Raw genomic sequence first — 26378 nt, 5'->3', positions numbered from 1 at the left:
CTGCTGCCACCTGAATCCAGCCACACTCTACACTGAACTTGGGACCTCCTCAGAGGATGACAATAACATTAGAATCTGTTGGACTCTATGTTCCCTGCCAATCTAAGGGTACATCTAGACTACAGGCTTTTGTCGACAGAAGTTTTGTCAACAGATACTGTCGACAAAACTTCTGTCGACAAAGAGCGTCTAGACTACATTGAGTTCTGTCGACAAAGCAAGCTGCTTTGTCGACATGGTAGTGTAGACGCAAAGGACAGTTTACATGCAATAACACCTTCTGTCGACAGAAACTCTGTCGACAGAAGGCGTTATGCCTCGTAAAATGAGGTTTACTAGCGTCGACAAAACTGCTGAGTTCTGTCGAAGTTATGTCGACAGAACTCAGTGGTAGTGTGGACGCAGGTATAGTTTTGTCGACAAAAGTCCATTTTTGTCGACAAAACTCTGTAGTCTAGACATACCCTAAGGCTCAGATTCACAGTTCATAGGGACATAGGCTTAATCTGCCATGGTTCAGAGGGTTCTTAAAGAGCCTACCAGGAAATTTCACAGTAACCCTATCAACCAATCTGAGATGGATTGCCCGATTCCCTGGTGATGTGCTTTTTCTAGATCTGTTGCATATGAATCGCCCATAATCCCTAAACTCTAGCAAGGACACTCTGTCACAGATAAATAAATTGGACTCACATAGCTGTGAATCTCATCTCACTTACTAACTATCAACTTCTATTGAATACAATATGAGGTCACAGTCAAAACTAGCATGCCTTTCTGTGTTCCCTGCCTTGACCTTTTCATATCAGCTGTATCTGAGCGAACAGCCACCTCTGGTCAATTTATTCTTTTAAATCAAAACTGTTTTTCACATTTAGTATATAAAAGTAGCCAGGGCAGGACAGTCTCAGAGGGGTAGCCATGTTAGTTTGTAACTTTAAAGTTACAGGTATAGGAGGGTACAAATAGCAGATCTAAAGAGAATGGACTACAGTCGATTCATTCCTTTGGATAGGTAAGCTTTTAAGTGAACAACAATGCTTTTTGACAGCATTTCTGTAATTCGGGTGAAAGATAAAAGCATTGGAAAGTAGTGTTGTTTCCATATGTTCATAATGGAGATAGAAATCATGATTAACTCAGTATGTGTTATTGTAGATATCTGTGTATTCATTAATTAATACTTGTAAACGATGTCTTACCAAGATATCAGCAATACAGCAAAATGCATTACCTGAATCACTTTGATTATATATCTTTCTCAAAAATTTGGCTTCTAAAAGTTTATACCATTAACATTTCACCATACTTTGCTCGTATGGATATATACTTTTAATATTTAATACTTTTTTTAAATAAGAAAATGCCACTTCTTTGAAAATGACTGTAAACAGTCCTTAGATAAAGAACATGTATATTCAGTAATACAGTGTGATTAAATACTATGCCATAGAAGGAAAAAGACCAAAGGACAAAAGTTTTCATGTCTAAAATGTGGCAAATTGAAATTTCTCTTTCCCTAACAGAAAGGATTATTTTGTTTTGTGGTGTTGGGGTTTTTTTAACAGGAACTCGGTGTTGTTCAGGGGAACTCATATGGTAAAAAAGGGGGACATTTAAATGGAGAGGAGTATTAACATGGCAATTAGAATACGCCGCTACCTACAAATGCCTTATTGCTGGTAACAAATGATCTAATTAAAATAAACCTACTGTTTTGTACAGGCAATATTTTATTCCATCAAGAACCCAAACTATGGATGCAATATTGACTATCAGTATGACTTGGCACATAAGAACCAGTCCAACTCTTTCTTTTCATAAAGAAGTCAGTATGACTTAATAGACAGGTTCTATTCTCAGCTCTGCTTCTGGCCTTCTCGATGACATTGGACAATAATACAGGACCCTTGAGGGAAGTGGTCTGTCTGTAGTGTGTGTTTGTGTTTGATATTTTCTTGCTGTGTGCTGAGCTTATGTTTGGCTGTTTGGGTTTTTTTTTCCTTCCTCCTTCCCCCTCCCCTCACGGAGCATGTGCTGTGGCTGGCAGGTAGAAGCTGTGAGCTTCTAATCAGGGTTTGAAATCTAGAAGCCTCTGCTCATTGGTTAAGCCTTAATCAGGGGGAGGGGCTATCAGGCAGTCCAGGGCTTTATAAAGGAGTGAGTCAGCAACCAGGGAGCTTGCGAACAGGGGCTGTTAACAGGGAGTTTGGAGAGGAAGTTGGGAAGGGAGTGAGATACACTCACCATTCCTTAACATCTTTTCACTACACTCCCTTCAGGAAGCATTAAATAACAACTGAGGAATCTCTCAGAAGGAAGGCAGGTATGGATGGTGATAGCTCTGCTATTGTTACCTGCACAGCAAGTACCATGTTTGTCTTCCTCCCAGAAGAAAGAAGGGATTTCATCTGAACTAAGTGCAAGCTGGTCACCATTTTGGAAGAAAAAATTAGAGGACGGGAGGCCCAAGTATCGACTCTACATTCTATCAGAGAGGACGAAGACTTCCTCGATAGAAGGCAGCGTTTAATCCTGCAGCCACAGCAGGCTGAAGAGCCAGTCAGGGCAGTACAGGACAAGGAAGAAAACTGGCAGCATGCAACCTCTAGAAGGAGAAGAAGGCCAACTCAGGTATCCCCCATTCCTGTAACTGCTTTCAGGCTCTCTCTACAAGCACTGCGGTGGAGAATGCTTTGGCAGGGATCTCTCAGGGAAGAAATCAGAAGGAAACACTATCTACCAGAAGTCATGGGATGCGTAGTCCTAGGGATGGGGGTTCCACGACCACCACCCCCAAAGGAGACAGGTGGTGGTGGTCGGGGACTCCCTCCTAAGAGGGACTGAGTCATCCACAGGAGCAGTCCGAGGCCGGCTGCGGCAGTTGGCGCCCCAGGCGAAACACGTGATCAGCGCCCCCGCCCACAGGGCCGTCAATGGACTAACATCATTGGCGGGCCCCCCAGGCGGCGGCGCTCTAGGCGGTGGCCGAGTCCGCCTATAGCCACAAGCTGTCCCTGGTCATCCATTTGCCGTCCAGACCTGCAATCTCAAGAAGTATGCTGCTTACCAGGAGCTCACATTCAGGATGTGACTGAGAGTCTTCCGAAAGTAATTAAACCTTTGGATTGCTACCCCTTCCTATTTCTCCATGTAGGAACTAACGATACGGCCAAGAATGACCTTGAGCGGGTCACAGCAGATTATGTAGCACTGGGAAGAAGGATCAAGGAATTTGAAGTGCAAGTGGTGTTCTCGTCCATCCTTCCGGTTGAAGGAAAAGGTCTGGGTAGGGATCGTGAAATTGAGGAAGGAAATGCGTGGTTGCCCAGGTGGTGTCAGAGAGAGGGCTTTGGTTTCTTTGACTATGGGACTTTATTCTGGGCACAAGGATTGTTAGGAAGAGATGGGATCCACCTAACGAAGGGAGGAAAGAGCATCTTCATGGGCAGGCTTGCAAACGTAGTGAGGAGGGCTTTAAACTAGGTTCGTTGGGGGATGGTGACCAAAGCCCTGAAGTAAGTGAGAAAGTCAGACACCGGGAAGAATCACAAGGAGGAATGAGCAACAAAGGAGGATCTCTGATTCAGATGGAGAAGGCAGGGTGATCAACTGGTTATCTAAGGTGTTTGTATACCCATGTGAGAAGCCTGGGAAACAAACAGGAAGAATTAGAAACCCTGGCCCAGTTAAAGAACTATGATTTGAATGGAATAACGGAGACAGTCAAAAGACTCACATGACTGGAACACTGTCATGGAAGGGTATAAACTGTTCAGGAAGAACAAGCGGGGGAGAAAAGGAGGAGGAGTTGCATTGTATGTAAGAGAGCAGTATGATTGCTCGGAGCTCCAGTACTTAGAGGGAGAAAAGACTGTTGAGAGCCTCTGGGTTAAATTTAGAGGTGGAAGCAACAGGGGTGATGTTGTGGTTGGTGTCTGCTATAGACCACCAGATCAGGTGGATGAGGTAGACAAAGCTTTCTTTGGACAACTGAGAGAAGCTTCCAGATCGCAGGCCCTGGTTCTCATGGAGGACTTTAACCGCCCTGACATCAGTTGGGAGACAATACAGCAGTGCACAGACAATCCAGGAAGTTTTTGGAGAATGTTGGGGGTAACTTCTTGGTACAAGTGCTGAAGGAACCGACCGGGGCCATGCGCAGCTTGACCTGCTGTCCACAAACAGGGAGGAACTAGTAGGAGAAGTAGAGGTGAGTGACAACCTGGGAAGCAGTGATCATGAGATAGTAGATTTCAGGATCCTGACCAAAGGAAGAAAGGAGAGTAGCAAAATACACACCCTGGACTTCAGAAAAGCAGACTTTGACTCCCTCAGAGAACTCATGGGCAGGATCCCCTGGGATGCTAACATGAAGGGGAAAGGAGTCCAGGAGAGCTGGCAGTATTTTAAAGGAGCCTTATTAAATGCACAGGAAGAAACCATCCTGATGTGCAGCAAGAAAAGCAAATATGGTAGGCCACCAGATTGGCTTACTGGGGATATACATGGTGAGTTTAAACACAAAAAGGAAGCTTACAAGGAGTGGAAACTTGGACAGATGACTAGGGAGGACTATAAATATATTGCTCGAGAATGCAGGAGAGTTATCAGGAAGATGAAAGCACAATTGGAATTGCAGCTAGCAAGGGATGTGAAGGGTAACAAGAAAGGTCTCTACAGGCAATAAAAGGGTGATCAGAGAGGGTGTGGGGCCCTTACTGGATGAGTGAGGTAACCTAGTGACAGATGATGTGGGAAAAGCTGAAGTACTCAATGCTTTTTTTGCCTCCATCTTCACAGACAAGGTCAGCTCCCAGACAAATGCACTAGGCAACACAATATGTGATGGAGGTGCACAACCCTTGGTGGGGAAAGAACAAGTTAGGAACTATTTAGAAAAGGTAAACATACACAAATCCATGGGCCCAGATTTAATGCGTCCAAGGGTACTGAGGGAGTTGGCAAATGTCATTGCGGATCCTTTGGCCATTATCTTTGAAAACTTGTCAAGATCGGGAGAGATCCCAGATGACTGGAAAAAGGCAATTGTAGTGCCCATCTTTAAAAAAGGAAAGAAGAACACTCCAAGGAACTACAGACCAGTCCCCGGAAAAATCATGGAGGAGATCCTCAAGGAATCCATTTTGAAGCACTTGGAAGAGGGGAAAGTGATCAGGAATAGTCAACATGGATTCATGAAGAGCAAGTCGTGCCTGACCAATCTGATTAGCTTCTATGATGAGGTAACTGGCTCTGTGGATATGGGAAAGTCAGTGGATGTGATAAATGTTGACTTTAGCAAAGCTTTTGATAGTCTCCCACAATATTCTTGCAAGCAAGTTAAGGGAGTATGGATTGGATAAATGGACTATAAGATGGATAGAAAGCTGGCTAGACTTTTGGGCCCAACAGGTAGTGATCAACGGCTCAATGTCAGGTTCGTGGTCAGTTTCTAGCGGAGTGCCCCCAGGATCTGTTCTTGGACCGGTTTTGTTCAACATCTTTATTAATGACCTGGATGAAGGGATGGATTGCACCCTCAGCAAGTTTGCAGATGACACTAAGCTAGGGGGAGAGGTAGATACGCTGGAGGGAAGGGATAGGGTCCAGAGTGACCTGGACAGATTAGAGAACTGGGCCAAAAGAAATCTGATGAGGCTCAACAAGTACAAGTGCAGAGTCCTGTACTTGGGATGGAAGAATCCCAAGCATTATTACAGGCTGGGGACTGAATGACTAAGTAGCAGTTCAGAAGAAAAGGACCTGGGGATTATAGTGGATGAGAAGCTAGATATGAGTCAACATTGTGCCCTTGTAGCCAAGAAGGCTAATGGCATATTAGGGTGCATTAGGAGGAGCATTGCCAGAAAATCCAGTGAAGTGATTATTCCCCTTTATTTGGCTCTGGTGAGGCCACATCTGGAATATTGTGTCCAGTTCTGGGCCCCCCAGTATAGAAAGGATGTAGACGCATTGGAGAGGGTCCCGCGGAGGGCGACCAAAATGATTAGGGGTCTGGAGTGCCTGACCTATGACAAGAGACTGAGGGATTTGGATATGTTTAGTCTGCAGAAGAGAAGAGTGAGGGGGGATTTGATAGCAGTCTTCAACTTCCTGAAGGGAGGGAAAAACTATTTCACTAGGTGGGTGGTGAAGCACTGGAATGTGTTACCTGGGGGAGGGGGTAGAATCTCCATCCCTAGGGGTGTTTAAATGTCGACTTGACAAATCCCTAGCCAGGTTGATTTAGTTGGGATTGATCCTGCCTTGGGCAGGGGGCTGGACTTGATGACCTCCTGAGATCTCTTCCATCTCTATGGTTCTATGATTCTAAGTCATTTTGTGTCTCTGTTCCATAGTTTCACCACCTGTAATAGGGGAATAAAGATATTGACCTCCTTTGTACAGTGTTTTGAGATCTATGGATGAAACATGCTATGTGAGAGTTAGGTACTATTATTTTATCAGTTCTATTTTGTATTTTTCATGAGAGTTTTGCTGGGACAATAGTCACCTGGGAAGGGAAGAGAAAGCAAAAGCCCAGAGTGAGGGAAGGAAAATCCATTTTTAACTTGTCATTATTGTTCACTGTTACAGTTAAAACGTGTTCGAGAAGCTGAAAAACAATGCAAACCTCTCCTTGAAAGGAACAAGTGCCTCACCAAGAGAAATGATGAATTGATGCAGTCTTTGCAGCGCATGGAGGACAAACTCAAAGCAATCACTAAAGAAAATGTAGAAATGGTTGGTATTGAACACTAAGCAAAAATCTGTGTATAGATCTAGATATGGTTATATAGATATATGCATTGCTACACGCTTTGACGTGATCTTTCATAAATTAGATTTATAGGCCTTAACCATGAAAAATAGCGGTGTCAGCAGGTCATGTCTTACTGTGAAATTTGTTATGATCCATGCCTGGCTGTAAATACTTCATGGAAGAGAAAATATTATGAGGTACATTTTCAGCCAGCTTCATATCAGTCTTCGCCTTTGCATTTTTATGTGCACATCGGTGGCAGATAAAACACATATAATCTGCCTCACAGCACACACAGAACCCCTATGTTAGGTGTTTAGGCAGAATGTGCATGAATTATTTGTGGGCATAGCTAGATGCATGTGGAAAAGTAGGCAAGTAAATGTCATGTTTGGTGCTGTAAACTGCACCACAAATGGGATGTTGGGAATTATAAATTTCACACACACCCCTTCCAAATATTTTCTCTGTCATGAGTAGTTGCTACATCTGTTTACATGTGAGCAAAGCTCCCTTCTTTATAAATTAATTAACATGGAACTGCTACCATTTCAAAAAGGTTATAACTGACTTCCCCAACACTCATTTTATGGTTAATAAAATGGACAACTCAGGCTCACCAACAAGGTGGGTCAAAGGGAGCCGTTGCCCCAGGGCCAGGCAATACAAAAGGGACTGGGGTTCCTGGTCACCACTACAGAGGCAGCGGTGGTGACCAGAGCCCCGGGCCCTTTAAATCACCACTGGAGTGCTGCATGGCACACTCCAGGCAGTGCTAAGGGCAGGCTGTGGGTAGGGGTGTGGCATGGCCGGCTCCGGGTGCCACAGAGAACTGGCTGCCCCAGCCCCACCTCTTCTTCCTGAGGCTCTGCCCCTTCCTGGAGCATGGAGTTGCCTCCGCACCCACTTTTCTCAGGGGCCTTGCAAGTTTGTTTCCTCCCCTCTCCTCCCCCTGGACAACTAATATCCTTGGCTACAGCCAGGAATAGTGCAGTTGAATATTGAGTAGCCTTGTCCCCAGAGAACTGCAAATGTATCTCGCCTCTGATTTATGATCTGCATTGCACATGGCTTGAGCAGGCTGGTTGCTTTTCCACTAGTGATTAGGATGAGACTATCAGATTCATTTTAACTTCCTATGCAAGCAGACTAACCCAGCTACCCCTCTGAGACTTTTAATCTTGACATTCATCTCACCAGATGTTGAAGTTACAGGATTAATCTACCCTAAGACCGTGTAAGCAATCCATGTCCTGCAAACAGGGATAAATAGTGTTGACACTACAGACATTACAATACTTGTTCTATGGCTCTTCAGACTTCTATCACTTCCACTCAGAGAATTCTCTCTCATGCTCTCTGTGCACCATCCACTAGAGGATGACTTAACTGCCTGACATAATCATTATTTTATAGTTAAGAGATAATAAAAAGCAGTAATGTCATGACAATTTTTGCAATTGATGCACATTTTTTCCAAAAGTCGAAGTTTAAAGTCAATCTCATTTTATCTCCCTTTCTATATATATTTTTGTCTTCTAAACACAGAGAGAAAAAATGACATCACACCCACCACTGAAGAAATTAAAATCTCTGAATGACCTAGATCAAGCTAACGAAGAGCAAGAAACTGAGTTTTTAAAGCTTCAAGTTATAGAACAACAGAATATAATTGATGAGTTAACAAGGGTATGTCTAGCCCATCATGAATTAAAAGCAATTATATATAACTGACATCTTCATTTCATAACAGACAGGATTTCAGTGGTAAAGATTTCATGATAATAATAATACTTTATTATACCTAGGATCTGAATTTCAAAATCCAGTCTCACAGGTACAATTTTGTGGGTACAATTATGTGTGGGCACAGTTTGTGTCATTTTATAGATGTGTAATCCAATAATTAGAAGTCTAAATGACAATTAGCTGTAAGAAAAAATTAGGTGCAAGAAAGCAGAATGGTGTATTATTCAAAATCAGGTCCCACCATGTTTCAAAAAACGATATCATAAAAATGTACATGATCAGTAATACAGTTCCAGGATTCAATAAAATAAAAAAACCCAACAAGCTTAAAATATATACAGTAGTTGCAGAATATATTATACAATTAGCTATATGCAGTATAATACAGAATACAGATGCAGATTTCTGTATATAGAAGAGAGAAAAAATACATTTCCAGATGAGCAATGAAGTGTAAGTGACGCAGAAAGAGAGGATTGATCCAGATTTTGGAAGCTGAAGAAGTAGAAGGCTTTGTACTCACAGCAGGAAGACAAGTTTTAACTAAGGGTATGTCTACACTTGCTCCCTAGTCCGAACTAGGGATGCAAATGTAGCATACCAAAGTTACTAATGAAGCGCGGGATTGAAATATCCTGCGCTTGATTAGCATATTCGCGTCCGGCTGCCATTTTAAAAATCAACTAGTGCGAATTAACTCGCTGCATGTAGACGCGATATTCCAAAAGAAACCCCTTCCCTCGGATTAACTGTTACTCCTCACTGCACAAGTAGTAACAGTTAATTCGAGGGAAGGGATTTCTTTCGGAATACCGCATCTACACGCAGCGAGTTAATTCGCACTAGTGGATTTTTAAAATGGTGACCAGACGCAAATATGCTAATCAAGCGCGGGATATTTCAATCTCGCGCTTCATTAGCAACTTTGGTATGCTACATTTGCATCCCTAGTTCGGACTAGGGAGCAAGTGTAGACATACCCTAAGAGAACAGGGACCCCTCCCCAGTTCTAACATTGCCAAAAGTAAACATTCTTCCTTGCACTGCTTACCCTGTCAGTAATACTGTGTGTTTGAATCTTAGGTACATCTGTAAGGTTAAGAAGTGCTGATGTTAGAATACCCTTAAGAAGCCGCGGATATGACTTAGAATTAGATGTTATTAGACAGCCATTCACTAGTCATTTGGATACAGCTCTTAATGTTAAATGCCCCTTTCCCCAGGACATTTGCAAGATGATATAAACAAAACCAAATTCCAGAGAAATCTGTTACATCTTCTAAGACTTTGTTCCTGCTTAGTAAACCAATATGAAGTCAACAGATAACACAGCCCGATTACTTTGAGATACACAGATATCAACAATGCCTCTGTAGAAAAGGCAAATAATATATTTCAAATCTCATGGCCTCTTCCCACTCCCCATAGTGATTAGGCCCTGTATAAACTGTTTAACAGAAATTATAGCTATGCTACCTGAATAAATAGCTGGGGCTTCTTTTCAGATGTCATAACATCTAGTCACCCTTTTAACCTTAAATAGTAGTATTTTGCACAAAGAACTGGATCCTCAGGTTCTGTAAATAAGACTAGTTCCATTTAATTCACTAGATCTATGAAATATTGGGATCAAATAATTTTTTAATTGTATTTTCCAGGATAGGGAAAAGCTGATTCGTCGCAGGAAGCATAAAAGAAGTTCAAAGCCAATTAAGGTAAGAGGATTCCTAGGTTGTCTTACTGTGATGATGCCAGTGGGCTTCGGGGGAAAATGTAATCTGTGCAAATGTAACTATCACTAGGAGGATTTGAACCTGGAACCTCTGGAGCATAGCATAAGAGTTTTCAGCTTATGCTGCAGAGCTCCCTTGTTCTGATCTCTCACTATAAGTGGTCTAAGTGCCACTACATGGGACAGTGAACCACACTGATGCTATGTCTACACTGCCCCCTCTTGCACAAAAAAATGCAAATGAGGTGAAACGTGGAATATCGCCACATCTCATTTGCATAATTAATTAGGCTCCGTGTTTGCGCAAGTGCTGTTCTTCCTGAAAAAAAGAGGAATAACAGCTCTTGCACAAGAGGGGGTTTTTGCACAAAAAGGAGCCGTGTAGATGGCTCCTTTTTGCATAAAAGCCTCTTGCAAAAAAATGGAGCCTCATTAATTATGCAAATGAGGTGAAGCGATATTCCACGCTTTGCTTCATTTGCATTTTTTTTTACACAAGACGGGGCAGTGTAGACATAGCGTAGGTGTGTGGGTTATACAAATCTGATGAAACAGATGATGATGGATTGCAATAAACTCCCTTAGCAGTGGGGTTCAAAGGAATCTAAATGCATCTGGACAAGCTTTTCAATCTTATTTTTTCAAGATGCAACCGGAAGATGACTGTATGCTATATTTTCAGTGTTTTTCCTCTAAAATAATAATGGATAATTATTTAGCACCTACTTTTTTGTTAGATACCAATCTGAAGTCCTGTTGGGATCAGATTTATGTCTTGAGGGACTCTTTATTCTGTCTATTGCTGGCTGTTTATACTTATACTGACTAGTCAATCCCCAAATCCTTATTCATAGAATGCTTCCCTTGACTTTAATATTCTTGCAAACTGAAATCCCTGGCCCAGATCCTAAACAGCACTCAGCTGAAAAAAAGAGAAGGTTGAAGAAGCCTTAAGCTATTTGTGGTGCTCTGATCCTCAGTCCAGTCCAGTCTAGTCTCTGGTATAATTTAGAGCAACCTGAATAATGAGCTAATTCATTCCAGCTGCTTCCATCAGAGAAACTTAGGCCACATCTCCATTTACGACCTGGCAATCAATCTTCTGGGGTTCAATTTAGTGGGTCTAGTAAACACCCACTAAATCAACTGCTGAGGGTGCTCCCATTGGCACCAGTACTCCTCATGACAGGGAGGAAGTAAGAGACGTCGAAGGGAGTGTTTCTTCCATCGACCTCCCGCTGTGGGGATGGCACCAAGCTCAGTTTAAAGTACATTGATTCCAACTACATTATTTACATAGCTGGAGTGGAGTACCTTAAGCTGATCTTCCAGATGTAGTGTAGACCTGGCCTTAGGGAACCCCTGTGCCTTAGAAACTGCTAGAGTAGCTCTGTGTCATCTGACTGTACAGTGGCCAGATTCGGGCAAATATGGGGTTCAACCAGAGTAATGGAAGGCTGTCCTGTCATTCAGCCCCAGTAAGTCCTATGGCCTATTGAGGTACTGCCACACAACTTCATTAAGGATTTTAAGGTATTACACAAAAGGCAGAATTAAGGCTAAGGAATAAGCCCAACGTGTCCATGTCTAACTTTATTTCTACACAGGCAACCAGAAATTGTATTGCTCAGCAGAGTATGGCAGTGTTCTTCATTTCTTTAAAAAAATACACATAATCAAGGATTACTTAGCATCTTCAGTTCATCCCTTCTGCATGATTCAAAAATTAGAGGGTGGTAGTCTGACAGCTTTAGAAGAGAAAACTGCTGTAGCCCATCTTAAATTCTTATTGATGTCTGCAGAACTATTTTACTATGTGTGCCAAGTATTACTTGTGGAAATCTGCACCCTGAAATCCAGACCTGCTAGTTAAGTAGCTCTACCATCATAGGACATGACCAGGGCTCCCTCTAAGGTGCGCGCCTGCATGAGTGAGCACCAAAAATTTACCTCCTGTCCACCTCCTCAGAAGAGCTACGCAATGGCTGCTCGGCTGCTCTGGGGCAGAGCTACATGCTGGCTGGCTGTCCCACCCCAAGAGCAGCTGGGCAGCCACTACGTGGCCCTGGTCTTAGCATCAGCCCTTTCCCAGGGCTAGAGCTGTGGGTCACATCACAGGCAGCTGCTTCTCCGGCGCTCGAGCTGCATTGCAGATATCTGTTCCTCCAGTGGCCTGGCCGGAGCCAGAGCTGGAGCTGTATGTACAGCTGCATGGCAGGCAGCAGCTGCTCTGGCATCCCTAGCTAGGGCCCGAGCTGAAAGCCACACAGTGGGCAGCGTGGCCCCAGCTGGGACCAGAGCTGGAGGCCGTAAGGCAGGCGGCAGCTGCTCCAGTGGCTTCAGCGGGGGTGGAAGTTCATTCTGCTAGGTTGGAGCATCCCTGCCTGTGGTGTGCCAGGCCTCACAGAGCTGGAGCAGCCTGCTGGCTGACCATAAGTAGTAAGCAGTAAGGGTGATGGTAACCATTCACATCCCTATTTTGAGTACGAGTTTAATAGTTTGGGCTTTATTGTTTTAAAATTGTGTGTGTGTGTGTGTGCGTGCGCGCGTGCACGCATGCGCACGCATGCTAAGTTGGTTTTTGTTTTTAAACCATCCAATTGGTGGCCTTTTTTGAGCTTTTAAAATATTTAAATAAGAAGTATGATATTTTGTATTTTACAGGAATACCTACAATTTTAAAATTTGTATTTTAATGATTTTAATTGTTTTAGTTACTTTATTATTTACAAAGGGATTTAGGATGTTTCTCTTTTTATTTTCACTTATTTTATGTTTAATAGTAATCACTTAAGGAAAAAAAGCTAAACTTTGTGAAAACATCAGGACACTTGAAGAGTTAACTAACAAAGTTAAGGCTGTCAGTAGATGCTCTCTGCCAGTTAAAGAGCAGCTGTCAGCTTTGCAACCTTCAATAAAATATTTGAATGGATTTTTAGTGGAATTTTTAAAAAGCTGATTTCTTTTATGTATAAAATTATTATAAAAAGTTTGGGTTTTTTTGAAAATTTGAGGTCCCTTGCTATGTTTATTACAAAAAAACTAAATATTTTAAACTTTCTGGGGCTTATCTTTTACTGGCAGAAGTTTTGAACTTTTTTGTTTTTTAAATGATTTTAGATTTTCAAAGAGCTTTGGGAGGGCATGTGTGCAAATTACAAGTTATGAACAAATGACTCATTTAAGTTGCTTACATTTCTAAATGGCTTTCATTTTTATATTTAAACTTTGACCAAGGTTGGTTGGTTGTTTTTTCCAGCTGAAATCTCTTTTGGCCTGAGCTTTGATAACTTCTGTATTTTAGCAATGTTTAGTTCCATCCTCTCTTTCCATGTTTCAGATATCTGATCTTAACTAAATTTTTTATAATTAAACAATTTAAATGTACCTGCTGCAACCATCACAATTCATTGTTTACAGGCCCATTTGTTAGGAAGCACCCATTTCCTTCAGAATTACTGTCAGGCCACCCATGTTGTATGTGGTGGCAAACCACATAGTGCAGGGGTGGTCAATAAGCAGATTGCGGGACAAATACAGTACATTGGCACTTAGGGTCAGCCATACTAATAAAGATGCGTGGGTGGAAGTGCTGATTTAACAGCTCTTTTTATTTTTTTATTCTTTGTGACTGGGAAAGAGCTGTTTTAGTATTCTTTCTTCCATAACATTGTATATGGATGCAATGGTGGCACACATTGGAGCAAGTGCACATGACCTCAATATTGGTGCACAAGACAGAACTCAGTCTGCTCATGGATGGAAAACCTTAGCGGGAACACTGAATGTGACTCACATTTTTTTCTGTGCTGTGGTTAAATCAGTTATTCGACCTTAACCACCCAAGTACATCATGTGAAGTGCATTCTGGCTGATGTTGCAGTTAGTTACCACACCAGTTTTACATTCATGTGACTCCATTACCTTACTCACGATATACAGTGAAAGGAGAATCAGGTTCATCATCTCAGCTCTGCACAACAGGACATCTCTGGTATTGTGGCACTCTCCTTGCAGACAGGACCAAAAGATGATGGCCTTGCTCTGAACAGCTTTATGCAGTAAAGCTATTCTATTCCCTTCAAAAGGGGGTGGGATGCTTATCTCTTGGGATATTGCCACCCGCTGATGCTAGATTGTCTGATAGTTTTAGACTCTAGGCCAGATGCTAAACTGATGCAAATGAATTAGCACAACTCCATGGACCTTAATACACCAGCCAATGATATGGACCTGGTTTTGGTTCCTTTCAGAGGGATCTGGTGTTTGGGATCTGGGAAAAAGGTACCTATCTGCTCACAATCCTTTGGATTTTTGGCAAAGTGGATTTTAGACACAGCAAATTTGTTTGACTCTGTATGTCCCATTGCAGATTCAAAAGGCAATGCAAGGTCTTGAGCATTACATTTTACATCTGTGTCAATCTGAAAGAGCAACTCATGGTCCTTCGTTCATGTCTTATGGGTCTTTTAAAGTGTCTACCAGTGTTTGTGGAACCAGCCTACACTGCCCCATATACAAACCCATGCTGTTTGCCTCCAAAAGGGGCTCAAAACCGGTATATTCTTCCTGTTTTAGAGACATGTAGTGGATACAGTTTTTGGGTATGATGATGATTCCATGGACTCTGAAACCTCATCCATGGCCTCATTCAGAACAGACAGAACACCAGCAACCCCAGATGATGACCTAGATGAGGTAAGAATTGGCTGTCTCACTATAACTGGAGCGAGACACTAAAGAGGAATTAGCTCCCAATATAAACAGATAGCTCCTCAAAAAATGTGTGTGCAATGGGTATTAGCTCTTCAGGCAATTTGGCCTCAATTTTGGACGTGGAGATCTTTAAAATCTGTGTAGAGCTCTTTGGAATTCTAGCCCCTAGAGCCTGCAATAAGCATCACCAGTCACTACCAACCTTCTTGGTGAAAACTGAAAAAAAAAGAGTCATTAAGCACCTCTGCCATTTCCACATTTTCTGTAACTGCTTTTTCCCTCTTCATTCAGTAATGGTCCTACCCTGTCCTTGATTTCCCTCTTGCTTTTAATATATTTGTAGAATGTCTTATTGTTACCCTTTATGTCTCTAGCTAATTGAACTCATTTTGTGTCTTGGCCTTTCCAATTTTGCTCCTACGTACTTTTCTTATTTATTTTTGTTCATCCTTTGTAACTTGACCTAGTTCCCACTTTTTTGTAGGACTCCTTTTTGATTTTTAAATTATCCTTACTCAGAGACTTTCAACAAGTCTGTCTACTGTTTCCATTTCAACCAGGGATTTTAATGGGTAACTGGTTTACTGGTTACCCAGTAAGCATCACCTTTATTTGGTGATGCTTATTCATAACCAGTTAACGGGTGGCCAGGCCAGGCTGAAGCACCGTCTCTGTGATGCCAACTATGTCATCGTTGTGTTTATTTACTAGTAATTCAAGTTCTTCCTGCTTACTCTCTATAATTTTTGCATTAGTATATAGACAACTAAGATATTGATCTGATTTTTCGCCCAGGTCTGTCTTGTCTCTCCTTTATCCCTGTTATTACAGCCCATACTCCCTCCCAATTTCTGACCTCTCTCCCATGTTTATCTGTGGGCTTTGGTCACCTGTCCCAATTGAACCTCCGTGAGTTAGGGTTAGGGTTAGGGTTAGGGAGAGTGTTAAGCCCTCCTCGCTAGGTTAGGCAGTCTGTATCCAAATGCTCACCTACCCTTCCTCAGGAGGTAATGACAGGCCTTGAGCCAAAGTCTACTCTCACATACATCTGTGTCAATCTGAAATAATTCCATAGAAGTCAGTGAGCCATAATTATTGCCCAGATCACTCTGGCAAGCTCCTAGCAAGTGAGTCTACTTGGGGATAGGATGGTAGCAATATAATTTGCACACTCCTCCCGCTCTGCTAGGATGTACAAGCCAGAAAGTAGAAGGGCCTATCTGGGAAAGAGTCAGGCTCAGAACATTCAAGAGATGTGCAGATTAAGGGTGTGTCTAGACTACATGCCTCCTTCGACGGAGGCATGTAGATTAGCCAGATCGGAAGAGGGAAATGAAGCCGCGATTAAAATAATCGCGGCTTCATTTAAATTTAAATGGCTGCCCCGATCTGCCGATCAGCTGTTTGTCGGCAGATCGGGGGAGTCTGGACGCGATGCCCCGACAAAGAAGCCTTTCTTCATCGACACAGGTAAACCTGGTTTCACGAGGCTTACCTGTGTCGATGAAGAAAGGCTTCTTTGTCGGGGCATCGCGTCCAGGCTCCCCCGATCTGCCGACAAACAGCTGATCGGCAGATCGGGGCAGCCATTTAAATTTAAATGAAGCCGCGATTATTTTAATCGCGGCTTCATTTCCCTCTTCCGATCTCGCTAATCTACATGCCTCCGTCGAAGGAGGCATGTAGTCTAGACACACCCTAAGTGTATCCCAGGCCCTGATATTAACACTATGTTCCTGGACACAAGGCAATGGAAGTCCCCATTTAGGCATGGCTCTCTTCTCAGATTTAGCTGCATGGAATGACAAATTGCACTTTCCTATGCCTGAACAGGCGAGTCAAACCTTCTAAGTGGTGTGGAGTTACTCTGGATTGACACTGAGAAAAATGGTGTGAGAAACATAGTAGGAACCTAAAAAGCCTTATGATCGAAGCAGCCATGGTCTGTTTTCCTGACAACTTGCTAAATCTGGAGTAAAAATAACTCTACAGCCAGAATATCCATAATCTAAAATAGAACACCACTATCTGTTTCTTTTAAATTAAAAATCCATAAACATTTTCTAAACTCCACATCTTTACCACTTCCACAGCATGCTCATTACAAATCTATTTTGATCCAAGGTTTTTGGTTAACAATACATGATAAAGTTGGAAACCAACGTTGACCACAACGAGCCACATTTTAAGCACTTCTTGCCTTTGCAATGCTTCTGTGTCTGCTGCTTATACAGCCTGGTCTTTGTGTATGTACAGAGTTTAGCGGCAGAAGAGTCCGAGCTGCGATTTCGACAGCTAACAAAGGAATACCAGGCCCTGCAGAGGGCATATGCATTACTGCAGGAGCAGACTGGAGGTATCATAGATGCTGAAAGAGAAGCCAAGGTCAGTCGTTGTTGGTGAGCAGGGGAGGGGAGGGAAGGGGAGATGTGTTCAGCTGCAACTAGAAACCAATGCATCTACAGGCAGTCCCCGACTTACGCGGATCCGACTTATGTCAGATCCGTAGTTACGAACGGGGCTTTTCTCGCCCCGGAGGACTCGGGCAGCGGGACCGCCCAGACGCGCCGCAGTCCCGCCACCCGCGTCCTCCAGGGTGAGAAAAGCTGCTCCGTGTCTCCCTGGTCTGCTGCGGGGGGCCCCCCCCCAGCAGACCAGGGAGACGCTGAGCAAAGCCGCGGAGGATGTTGGCGGGACCGCGGCGCGTCTCGGCGGTCCCACCACCCGCGTCTCCCTGGTCTGCTGGGGGGGAGCAGCTAGTGCGCCTCCCCCCCAGCAAACCGGGCTTTTCTCGTGACGCCTGGGGTAGAGCAGCTGGGGTGCTGCCGGGTTGGTCCCGCAGCGCTGCTCCTCGGCGCTACTGGACCAACCCGGCAGCACCCCAGCTGCTCTGCCTCAGGTGTCCTGATTCAGCCGTTGCTGAAACTGACCAGCGGCTGACTACAGGAAGCCTGAGGCAGAGTTGCTCTGCCCCGGGCTTCCTGGAATCAGCCGCTGATCAGTTTCAGCAGCAGCTGACTTGGGGACGCCTGGGGTTCTTAAGTTGAATCTGTATGTAAGTCGAAACTGGCGTCCAGATTCAGCCTGTTGAAACTGATCAGTGGCTGATTCCAGGAAGCCCGGGGCAGAGCAACTCTGCCTCGGGCTTCCTGTAGTCAGCCGCTGGTCAGTTTCAGCAGCGGCTGAATCTGGACGCCAGTTCCGACTTACATACAAATTCAACTTAAGAACAAACCTACAGTCCCTATCTTGTACGTAACCCGAGGACTGCCTGTAAACCTCCCAAAGAGAAGATCAAAGTGGCATCTAAGACATAGAGTTGAGTATCCAGGTGATTGATAAATGACAGTTTCACTCATTTTGCAGAGCACATTTATATTATCAAAAATAAACACAATGGATGGACCAGGATATCCTTCTGAACAAACAATTCTCTATTTTGTGCATCAGATTACAGGTTTTTGCAGGTACAAATGACACCGGTAGAGAAGGTTGGGGTTCAACCATTTCATCTTCTTTTAAACGTGCATTTGAAAATCTTGAACAAATGGATGCAGTTATTAAAGTAGCTAATTATGCAGTTTACATTAAATCTTCCAAGGCTAAAAGATTTACCATCTGTAGTGTGGGGATAAATTCTTCTCCTGCCCTTTTCCTGTCTTGTCAATTTAGAATGTAATCTCTTCCAAGCAGAGATTGCCTCTCGCTTTGGTTTTGTTCATTACCTATCACAATAGTGTTCTCATTGTGATTGGTCCTACTGTAATACAATAAATGGCAATTATAAGATTTGGGGACTGATTCTCCAGTGAATAGGACCCTGTGTCATGATTTATACTAGTGCAAACCTAGTGTAAAATGGACATAAAATGTAACCAAGTCAGACTACTAGCATTTTACATTCATTTTTCAGGAGGCCACATATCTCTGCTCAGTTTCCCATGCATTGAAAATCCCAAAAAATGTATTTCCATTTGTTACTATTTACTAGTGTAACTAACTTTAACAGGCACAGGAGCAGCTCCAAGCAGAAGTCCAGAGGTATAAAGCAAAAATAGAAGATCTGGAAACAACCTTGGCACAAAAAGGACAGGTAAATACATCACAATGGGGTTTTCTTTTGTGTTTTTGGACTACAGCTAATCTCTGCTTCTACAACCACCACCACACAGATTTGAACCTCAGCCCTTTGGTGCTTAACATCATAGCCATTACAACTTGAGCTATAAAGCCAGCTAGTGCTTAGTTTAGGCTGTAGAGCTCCCTTGTTCTTATCTCTTGTTGTACGTGGTCTAAGTGCCACTACATGGGACAGTGAACCATACTTTAGGTTTGTGGGTTGCACTCACATATGCATGAATCCAGGCCAACAGAAGTCCTGGGTACAGTATCTTGTTTGCTTTGTGAGTTTTGCAGGATAGTAGTAAAACAACCAGTTATTACTGGGATGTAGCAATGCTGCCTGGGCTTAGTTTAGAGTTTGAATGCACAGATCAGGAGTAGATTAGAGTTGTCTTTCAAGAGAACCAGGAGAATTTTTGGTAGTAATAGCCACTAGCAAACTAGGTGCTTTGTGATCCCACTACAGCTCAGAGAAAAGATATAAAAGAATTCACATCCTTTCGAGTCATGTAAAGAGGCAGAAACATTATTATTAATAATATATTGTTTGCATTTCTATAACAATTTCTGGGTATAGTTTTATGCTGGTACACCTCCGTAAACTCAATGAAGCTACTCCAAATGTATAATCATATAGCAGAGATTGGATTCTGCCCCTTGATTTTCAGATCTTCACAAAGCCCAATTACAATTTATTTAAAGTCCTGTATAAATACATTATTAATTAAATCTTAAAATCCCCAAATATATGGGGAGGAGGGAGAATTGCTTCACCCACCATTGAAATGAAGACTTCTGGGTAGAATGTCACTTCTGTTTAACACTGCACAGGATCATGAGAGTGCAAGTTAGGATGGGAAATAAAGAACTTCAACTATATTTGAAACTGCAATGGGAATTTAGATTGGCAGAAGGGAATATGGCTGGGACAATGAGATTAATACCCATACTTGTACAAAATGTGCCATAGGAATCACAGGTGCTCAGGACCCAATTGTACATCTTCTGACAAAGGGAATATGGCCAGGATAACACCTCTGTGACTCCATCATGGGGCACAGTTTGTATACTGGCTTACAGGGAAGGAGCACCAAATTCTAATGAGAAGCCTTAATGGGTTCAAAGGCTTTGCTACTAATTTAATTCATAATATAATAATATATTGTTATGAACATACAGCTACTATAGAATATACTTTTGTTAGGTAGAAAATGCCTAGCACTGTAATTCCCAAACTCTGCACATTTGTTAACCATATTCAATTTCATGTGGACTCCAAGGCTAAGCACTGAAATAGTTGTGTGATAACAATGTTCCTTTCCCAAACAGGATTCCCACTGGGTAGAAGATAAACAGCTTTTCATTAAGAGGAACCAGGAGCTTTTGGAAAAGGTAAATTCTAAGGCCTCCAGTGTTAAGGAATTTTTAGGGGGTGTAATATGTATATACATTAATCATCTGCTTTTCCGGAAAAACTTGCTAGCTGTCTACACTGGCCGCTTGAATTTACAGAAAAGCACTGACGATCTACTGTAAAATCATCAGTGCTTTTCCGGAAAAACTATGCTGCTCCCGTTTGGGCAAAAGTCTTTTTCCGAAAGACTTTTGCACAAAAGGGCCAGTGTAGACAGCATAGTACTGTTTTCCGCAAAAAAGCCTTGATCGTGAAAATGGCGATTGGGGCTTTTTTGCGGAAAAGCGCGTCTAGATTAGCCACAGACACTTTTCCGCAAAAAGTGCTTTTCCGTTAAAAGCATTTCCGGAAAATCATGCCAGTGTAGATGTAGCCCCCGGGTGTAGAAATTGATGCTTATGAATGGTGTGGGCAGACTTTGCTACTCTATTTCAAGGCTTAGTCTCAAAATTCTTCATATATAGCCCACACCTGACATGCACGGTCTCTGCAGCAACCCTGCTACCCCAAACCGGGGACAAGGACTGCCAATCATGTTACATTATGTTAAGTTTTTAATCTTGATATCTAAAGCTGGATATTTTGATCCCATGCTTAAAAAAGTGAAAAAAGAACATTTCTAGAAAAAGCATTCCCTCTTATAGCCTCAACACCCTTTACTACTGGATATATATCAGGTAAATTTTTCAAAAGCATCTAAGAACTTAGGTCTCTGTCGACTTTGGCTCCTATAGTGTTTTAGGAAAGATTACTTATACTGTAATCTCTTAAACTGATATTTTCAAAAGTGGTTAGTGAAGTTCCCCTCTCTCACTGAATTTCAGTGGTTTTGGAGTACATAACTCCTTTGGGCCCCTTTGACGCTTCCAGCCATTGCATTCTATGAGCTTTACAGAGCTTGTTTTCAAAGTTCATCTGCAAAATAAAGTTTGATCACAGTATACAGCAACTTTGAAAATATCTTTCTTTTTGGGGGGTTGCACTGTTTGAATCCTCTTAATTCTTTGAGCTGCCAGTTTCCTTTTGTGCTTGGTTTTGGTTTGTTTTTGAAACAATCAGTGCTTATGAAATGGCAGCACAAACCACGAATTCAAATATTTCTACTAGATAGAAAAACTGGAGGCAGACAACAGCCGCTTACAACAGGAGCTGCAGGACGCCAGAGACCAGAATGAACTTTTGGAGTTCCGGAATCTAGAGCTTGAAGTAAGAAACTGCAGTTTCTCATTCTCGAATGAACTATTTGAGAGGCAACTGTGGCTGACTGTAGTTAAATCAGGGAACTGAGAGTCAGGAGACATGGGTTCCAGCCAGAAGCAATGCATAGCAAGGACACATGCTCACATATGCTTCTTCCTTCACTCTCTCTCCTGCCCCCCACCGATTTGTTGTTTGCCTTGTAATAAGCATGCTCACATGGACTGAGCATGAAGATAATGCCTTCACTCTGCTTCCCCCCTCCTCCCACACACACACACTATAAAAGGCATGGTTCTAGTCTTGTCTCTGCTTCTGATTCAGCATGTAACTTAAGGCTTGTTACTTGATCTCTCTGTATCCCAGTATCCCAGTCTGTAAAATGAGGATAAGAAGATTCCCCAGATAAATGGCATTATAAAAATGCAAATTATTATAATTTTTGTTTTATATACAGTAGTGTCAAAACCAAGACAGTGCCTGTACTGTTTTGTTCGGTGCTTGTACAGTGCCTAGCACAGTGGGGTCTTCGTCCTTAATTGGCATTAGTGCAATACAAATAATAACTAATAAAAGAACAACAACAGAACTGACAGGCAGAAAGTCCCCGGAGTAGCCAACCAAGAGATACTACGTCCTCACTCGGGCCAATGACTAGCTGATCATCTCTTACTATGACTCATGGCAAGAGAATGGTGACTCTGAGCTATTCTGCCCTTTCTATAGTATGCCTGGATCTGGATTCAATTGTGCTTACTCTTTTCATGGAGTCCAAGAAAAATAATCCTTCCTCGTTTTCCAGAATTATCCCTGTTTTGTTCTTCTACTGTGGTTTTCAAGTAATGTTTAGAGCTATATTTGCTCACAAATCAGAGCTTGGAGGTATCTTATTCCTTCCTTAACTCCCACAAAGAAGAGTTGTGACAGATCCTTCCTTATCATTCTTACAGACAGCCTCAGCTGTCAACTGTGTTTCTATTTGGTATAGATCTAAATTGACAAATCACTCAAATTGCCATAAACTAAAATAAGTTTGCAGGTTAAATCTAGGGCCCACTCCACTCCCTCCTATCAATGATCGAAAGACTCACAGAAGCAAGACAGACATGTATATATAGATCTGGACAAGTACTGATAATTATGCTAAGTGAATACTCATTATTAAATGGATCAACTTCTGTTGTGTTCGTGCTCACTTTGAAATGAGTCTCCACAAACATTATAGTGAATGTGTTTGCAGGAAGGAATATCTGCAGGAATAACAAATATTAACAAAATAATGGAGCTGTAAATCTGATTCTAGGGCTATGCCTACACACCAGCTGGAAGGGTTCTTCCCAACAAGGGTAGAGAGACATGCACTGGCTCTATTCAAACTCACACACTAAAAATAGCAGTATGGCCACTGCAGAATGGGCAAGGACTGAGTATGTACCCAAGGGAGTGGGTGTGATTGCACTTGGGCAGCTAACCCATTCTGCAGTCTGGGCTGCTGTGAGCACACTGCTGTTTTTGCATGCTAACTTGAGCAGAGCTAGCTCATGTCTATCTAGCCATGCTGGAAAGCATCCTTCTAGCTGTGGTGTAAACACACATTAAGAGTTACACTTATCTAATCAGGGGTTATAAACATAGCCTGGGATCAAAGCATGTCCAATACAATTAATCAGCACAGCTTGAATTTTGATTATTTTCAGAAGCTACGGACCAAGAACTATTCACCACCATTATTTGGCAAATAATTTTGGTTCACAAATAAGTCTAATGAGATAAAGAGCTGCTCCTGGACAACTAAAAATCAGACAAAAAAGAAAATCCATCAAATAAATTATTTGCTGTCAAATATTTGCCTGAGTCTAGAATCCATATCACTTAGCATGCTGCATTTTTTCAATCCTAGCTAAATTATAATGCAACTAGATTTACCTGGCATTGCTTGGGTCCTTCAGGGCAGGGGGCTGGCAATGTGAGGGGTGCAGAAGTCAGGGCAGGGAGCTGAGAGGTTTGGGGGGTTCAGGGCGGAAGGTTGGGTATATGGGGATTTGAGGGAGAAGGCTAGAGGGTTTGGGAGTGTATGACAGGATTCAGGCTAGGGTGTGGGGGGATCAGGCCAGAAGACTGAGGCCAGGGGGCTAGGAGGTCTGGGGGCCTGATCACGGTCCCCGTGGTGGCAAGGACAGCACTGCTGTGGTTCACCCCAGGGCTGCAGGTTCTTGGGGGGGAATTGCGAGTTCCTGCGGGGGCTGGGCTGTGTGGGCGCACCCCAGGTACTCCTTGGGGATGGCTGGAACTGCACTGGTCAGCCCCCGTGGTACTCCCATGGGGGTCATTGCAGCAGGGCAACTGGGAAGCAGGGTCCCTCCTAGCTGCAACTGGGGCCAAGGGCCAAGGGAAGAGTTTGGGGACAGTGGGGCCCACTTACCCATGGTCAGTGGCTGGCAATATGGAGAGCTCTGGCCCCAGCTGGCCATTGTCTTCCTGGTGTGGATGCCTCCCTGTGGTCTCTCTGTAATAAAACTGCTTAGCTCGCTACCCCCAGTGGTCATTGTGGAGCATAGCTGTCTCTGCTCTCAGCCCCCCCTTTTCCATGTACAGGCCGTCCTTGCTATATGTCCAAGATACATTCCAAAAAACTTGGACTTATAGCAAAACAATCTACAGTGGGGATTTTTTTTCCCCACAGCTGACTTCCATTTACTCAATTTTTTTTGTGTGCACAACTTAAGAGTAGGGAAGAGGAGGATTTACAACACATCAGTTCCTACAAGCATCAACGACTTTAGTGTGGAACAGATGTATACCGAGGCGACTTACAGAGGGAATGCCCTGTAATGGAAAACAATTGGATTCCAGGCACATCCTTTTTTCCTGGCACAACCAACCCCTGATTTTGCTTTAAGTTAGGATAAGAGGAAGCTGCATATCAAATTTGGTGGGCTCTTACTGTTTAGTTCTTGAATAAATGGACTCACAGACAGATGCACAAACTCTCTAAAATATAGATAGATTATTTTTTACTTTTTTTATCAGGTAAAGAATTGACATACTGCAAAGCATGATAAACTATATACTGAATGTCTTATTTAATCAGTGGATGTTGTACATATTTTATTCATTCTAACACATTTTCATGTGCATTTCCAATATATTTAAAGGAAAGAGAAAGACGGTCCCCGCCATTTAATCTCCAAATCCACCCATTCTCAGATGGTGTAAGCGCTCTGCAAATTTACTGTATGAAGGAAGGTGTCAAGGTATGTTATCATTTCTATTGGCAAAGCTGTCAGCTCCATCTTTAATTAAGATTACCTAGCATCTGCCATTATGATACCCTTTTTTCTGTTGTTTTTTACTTTGCCAAACTTTAACCATGTGGACTGAATATTAAGTAAGAGTTTGTGTACACAGAAACATCCAGAAGAATTAATTAAAGAAGTGACTTTGAAGCAGATTAGTTAAGCCACATTAAATCCATATGTGGATGCTATTATTCAGAATTAAACTGCCCCTTGGTTTAGCTTATCTTAATTCACTTAATTCTGAATGAGAGTGTTCACACTGGGGTTTAAGTAATCCACTTCAAATTCATACTTTTAATTAAATAGGATTAATTTTCCTGGATGTCCCCATGTGGACAAACCCTAAATGTTCAAGATGGCTCAGTGATTACCATGGCCATATTGGTAATCACTGGTTCAGAGTTAGCTGAAATCAGCAGTGTCTGAAAAACATAATATCTTGTGGTTGATTATTTGCTGTTACAAAATGTTTTATTTATATTGGGCCTGTTCCTAGAAGCCAAATATCACTGCTGCGATTAAATATGCATATCACACCTTTATGCTATTCTGTGTTGCAGGATGTCAGCATTCCAGACCTCATAAAGCAGTTGGACATCTTGGGGGACAATGGGGTAAGTCAGAGTCCTGCCTAGCTTTCCTAGTAGGTTTTTGTAAAGTAGAACCAGTAAGACTGAAGAAAAGCTTGACAGTATATTTACCATAAGTTTATTTGTTAAAGTCAGGTAATAAGGATCATTCTAATAAAGAGTCTTGTTATTTTCAGAAATTAGAGATTTGGGGGTGCTAGAGGATCATAGGATTGGTAATTTGATGTTGAACTTTTAATCTCTGAACCACCAAACTACATATAACTCCAATCTAACAGTCGTTGGTATTTGATAGTCATTTGGCAGCCTGCACAAATTGAATTGGTGACCTGAGCTGACCACATCTCAGTTAGCCTTATGATACCCCTAACATTCAACTTCAGGAGACATACCAAGAATTAAATTGGTGGGAATATACAGTCCATAAAGTTGGTCGTGATCCTACCAGAACATAGTGGAAGTTGTGTCAAAGGGCTTTGTCAAGAAGGGTCACAATATTGCTGCCTAGTCCCTACAATAATGACAAACAGAGGTCAGTTCCCAGTAGTATCCAGCTAACCCCGGGGGGAGGACCCTAAAGCCCGGGGCCAGATGCAGACCCCGGCTTGCCTGTATCCGGTCCCTGAGGCTCAGAGCTCCCTGCCCAGCATTGGGGAACCCGCACACAAAATCTACTATCCTGAGCTCTCCTTGGCTCTGGTGTGGAGGGGAATGTGGGGAATGTTTTTCTCCTTCTCAGTCACTGAGGGTTTTGGTTTTTGTGTGGGTTTTTTTTTTTTTTTTTTTTTTTTGT

At 42.7% G+C, this 26378-nt stretch overlaps 1 protein-coding gene across 1 annotated transcript in view; it reads left to right on the top strand.

The window, feature by feature from the left end:
* JAKMIP2 (janus kinase and microtubule interacting protein 2) overlaps positions 1 to 26378 on the top strand; it is a 131072-nt gene that overhangs the window by 83078 nt on the left and 21616 nt on the right. Inside the window, exons 6-15 of the mRNA XM_006124528.5 lie at positions 6601 to 6747; positions 8315 to 8455; positions 10174 to 10230; positions 14826 to 14945; positions 17220 to 17348; positions 18973 to 19056; positions 20415 to 20477; positions 21607 to 21705; positions 24852 to 24950; positions 25556 to 25609. Coding sequence (XP_006124590.1) covers positions 6601 to 6747; positions 8315 to 8455; positions 10174 to 10230; positions 14826 to 14945; positions 17220 to 17348; positions 18973 to 19056; positions 20415 to 20477; positions 21607 to 21705; positions 24852 to 24950; positions 25556 to 25609 — 993 coding nt within the window. The remainder of the gene's footprint in view (positions 1 to 6600; positions 6748 to 8314; positions 8456 to 10173; positions 10231 to 14825; positions 14946 to 17219; positions 17349 to 18972; positions 19057 to 20414; positions 20478 to 21606; positions 21706 to 24851; positions 24951 to 25555; positions 25610 to 26378) is intronic.

This window comes from Pelodiscus sinensis, chromosome 16, assembly GCF_052426305.1.
Source record: "Pelodiscus sinensis isolate ZL-2025 chromosome 16, ASM5242630v1, whole genome shotgun sequence".
Taxonomy (NCBI): Eukaryota; Metazoa; Chordata; order Testudines; family Trionychidae; genus Pelodiscus; species Pelodiscus sinensis.
Note: the sequence above shows the minus strand (reverse complement) of the source record. Positions and strands in the feature narration are given on the sequence as shown.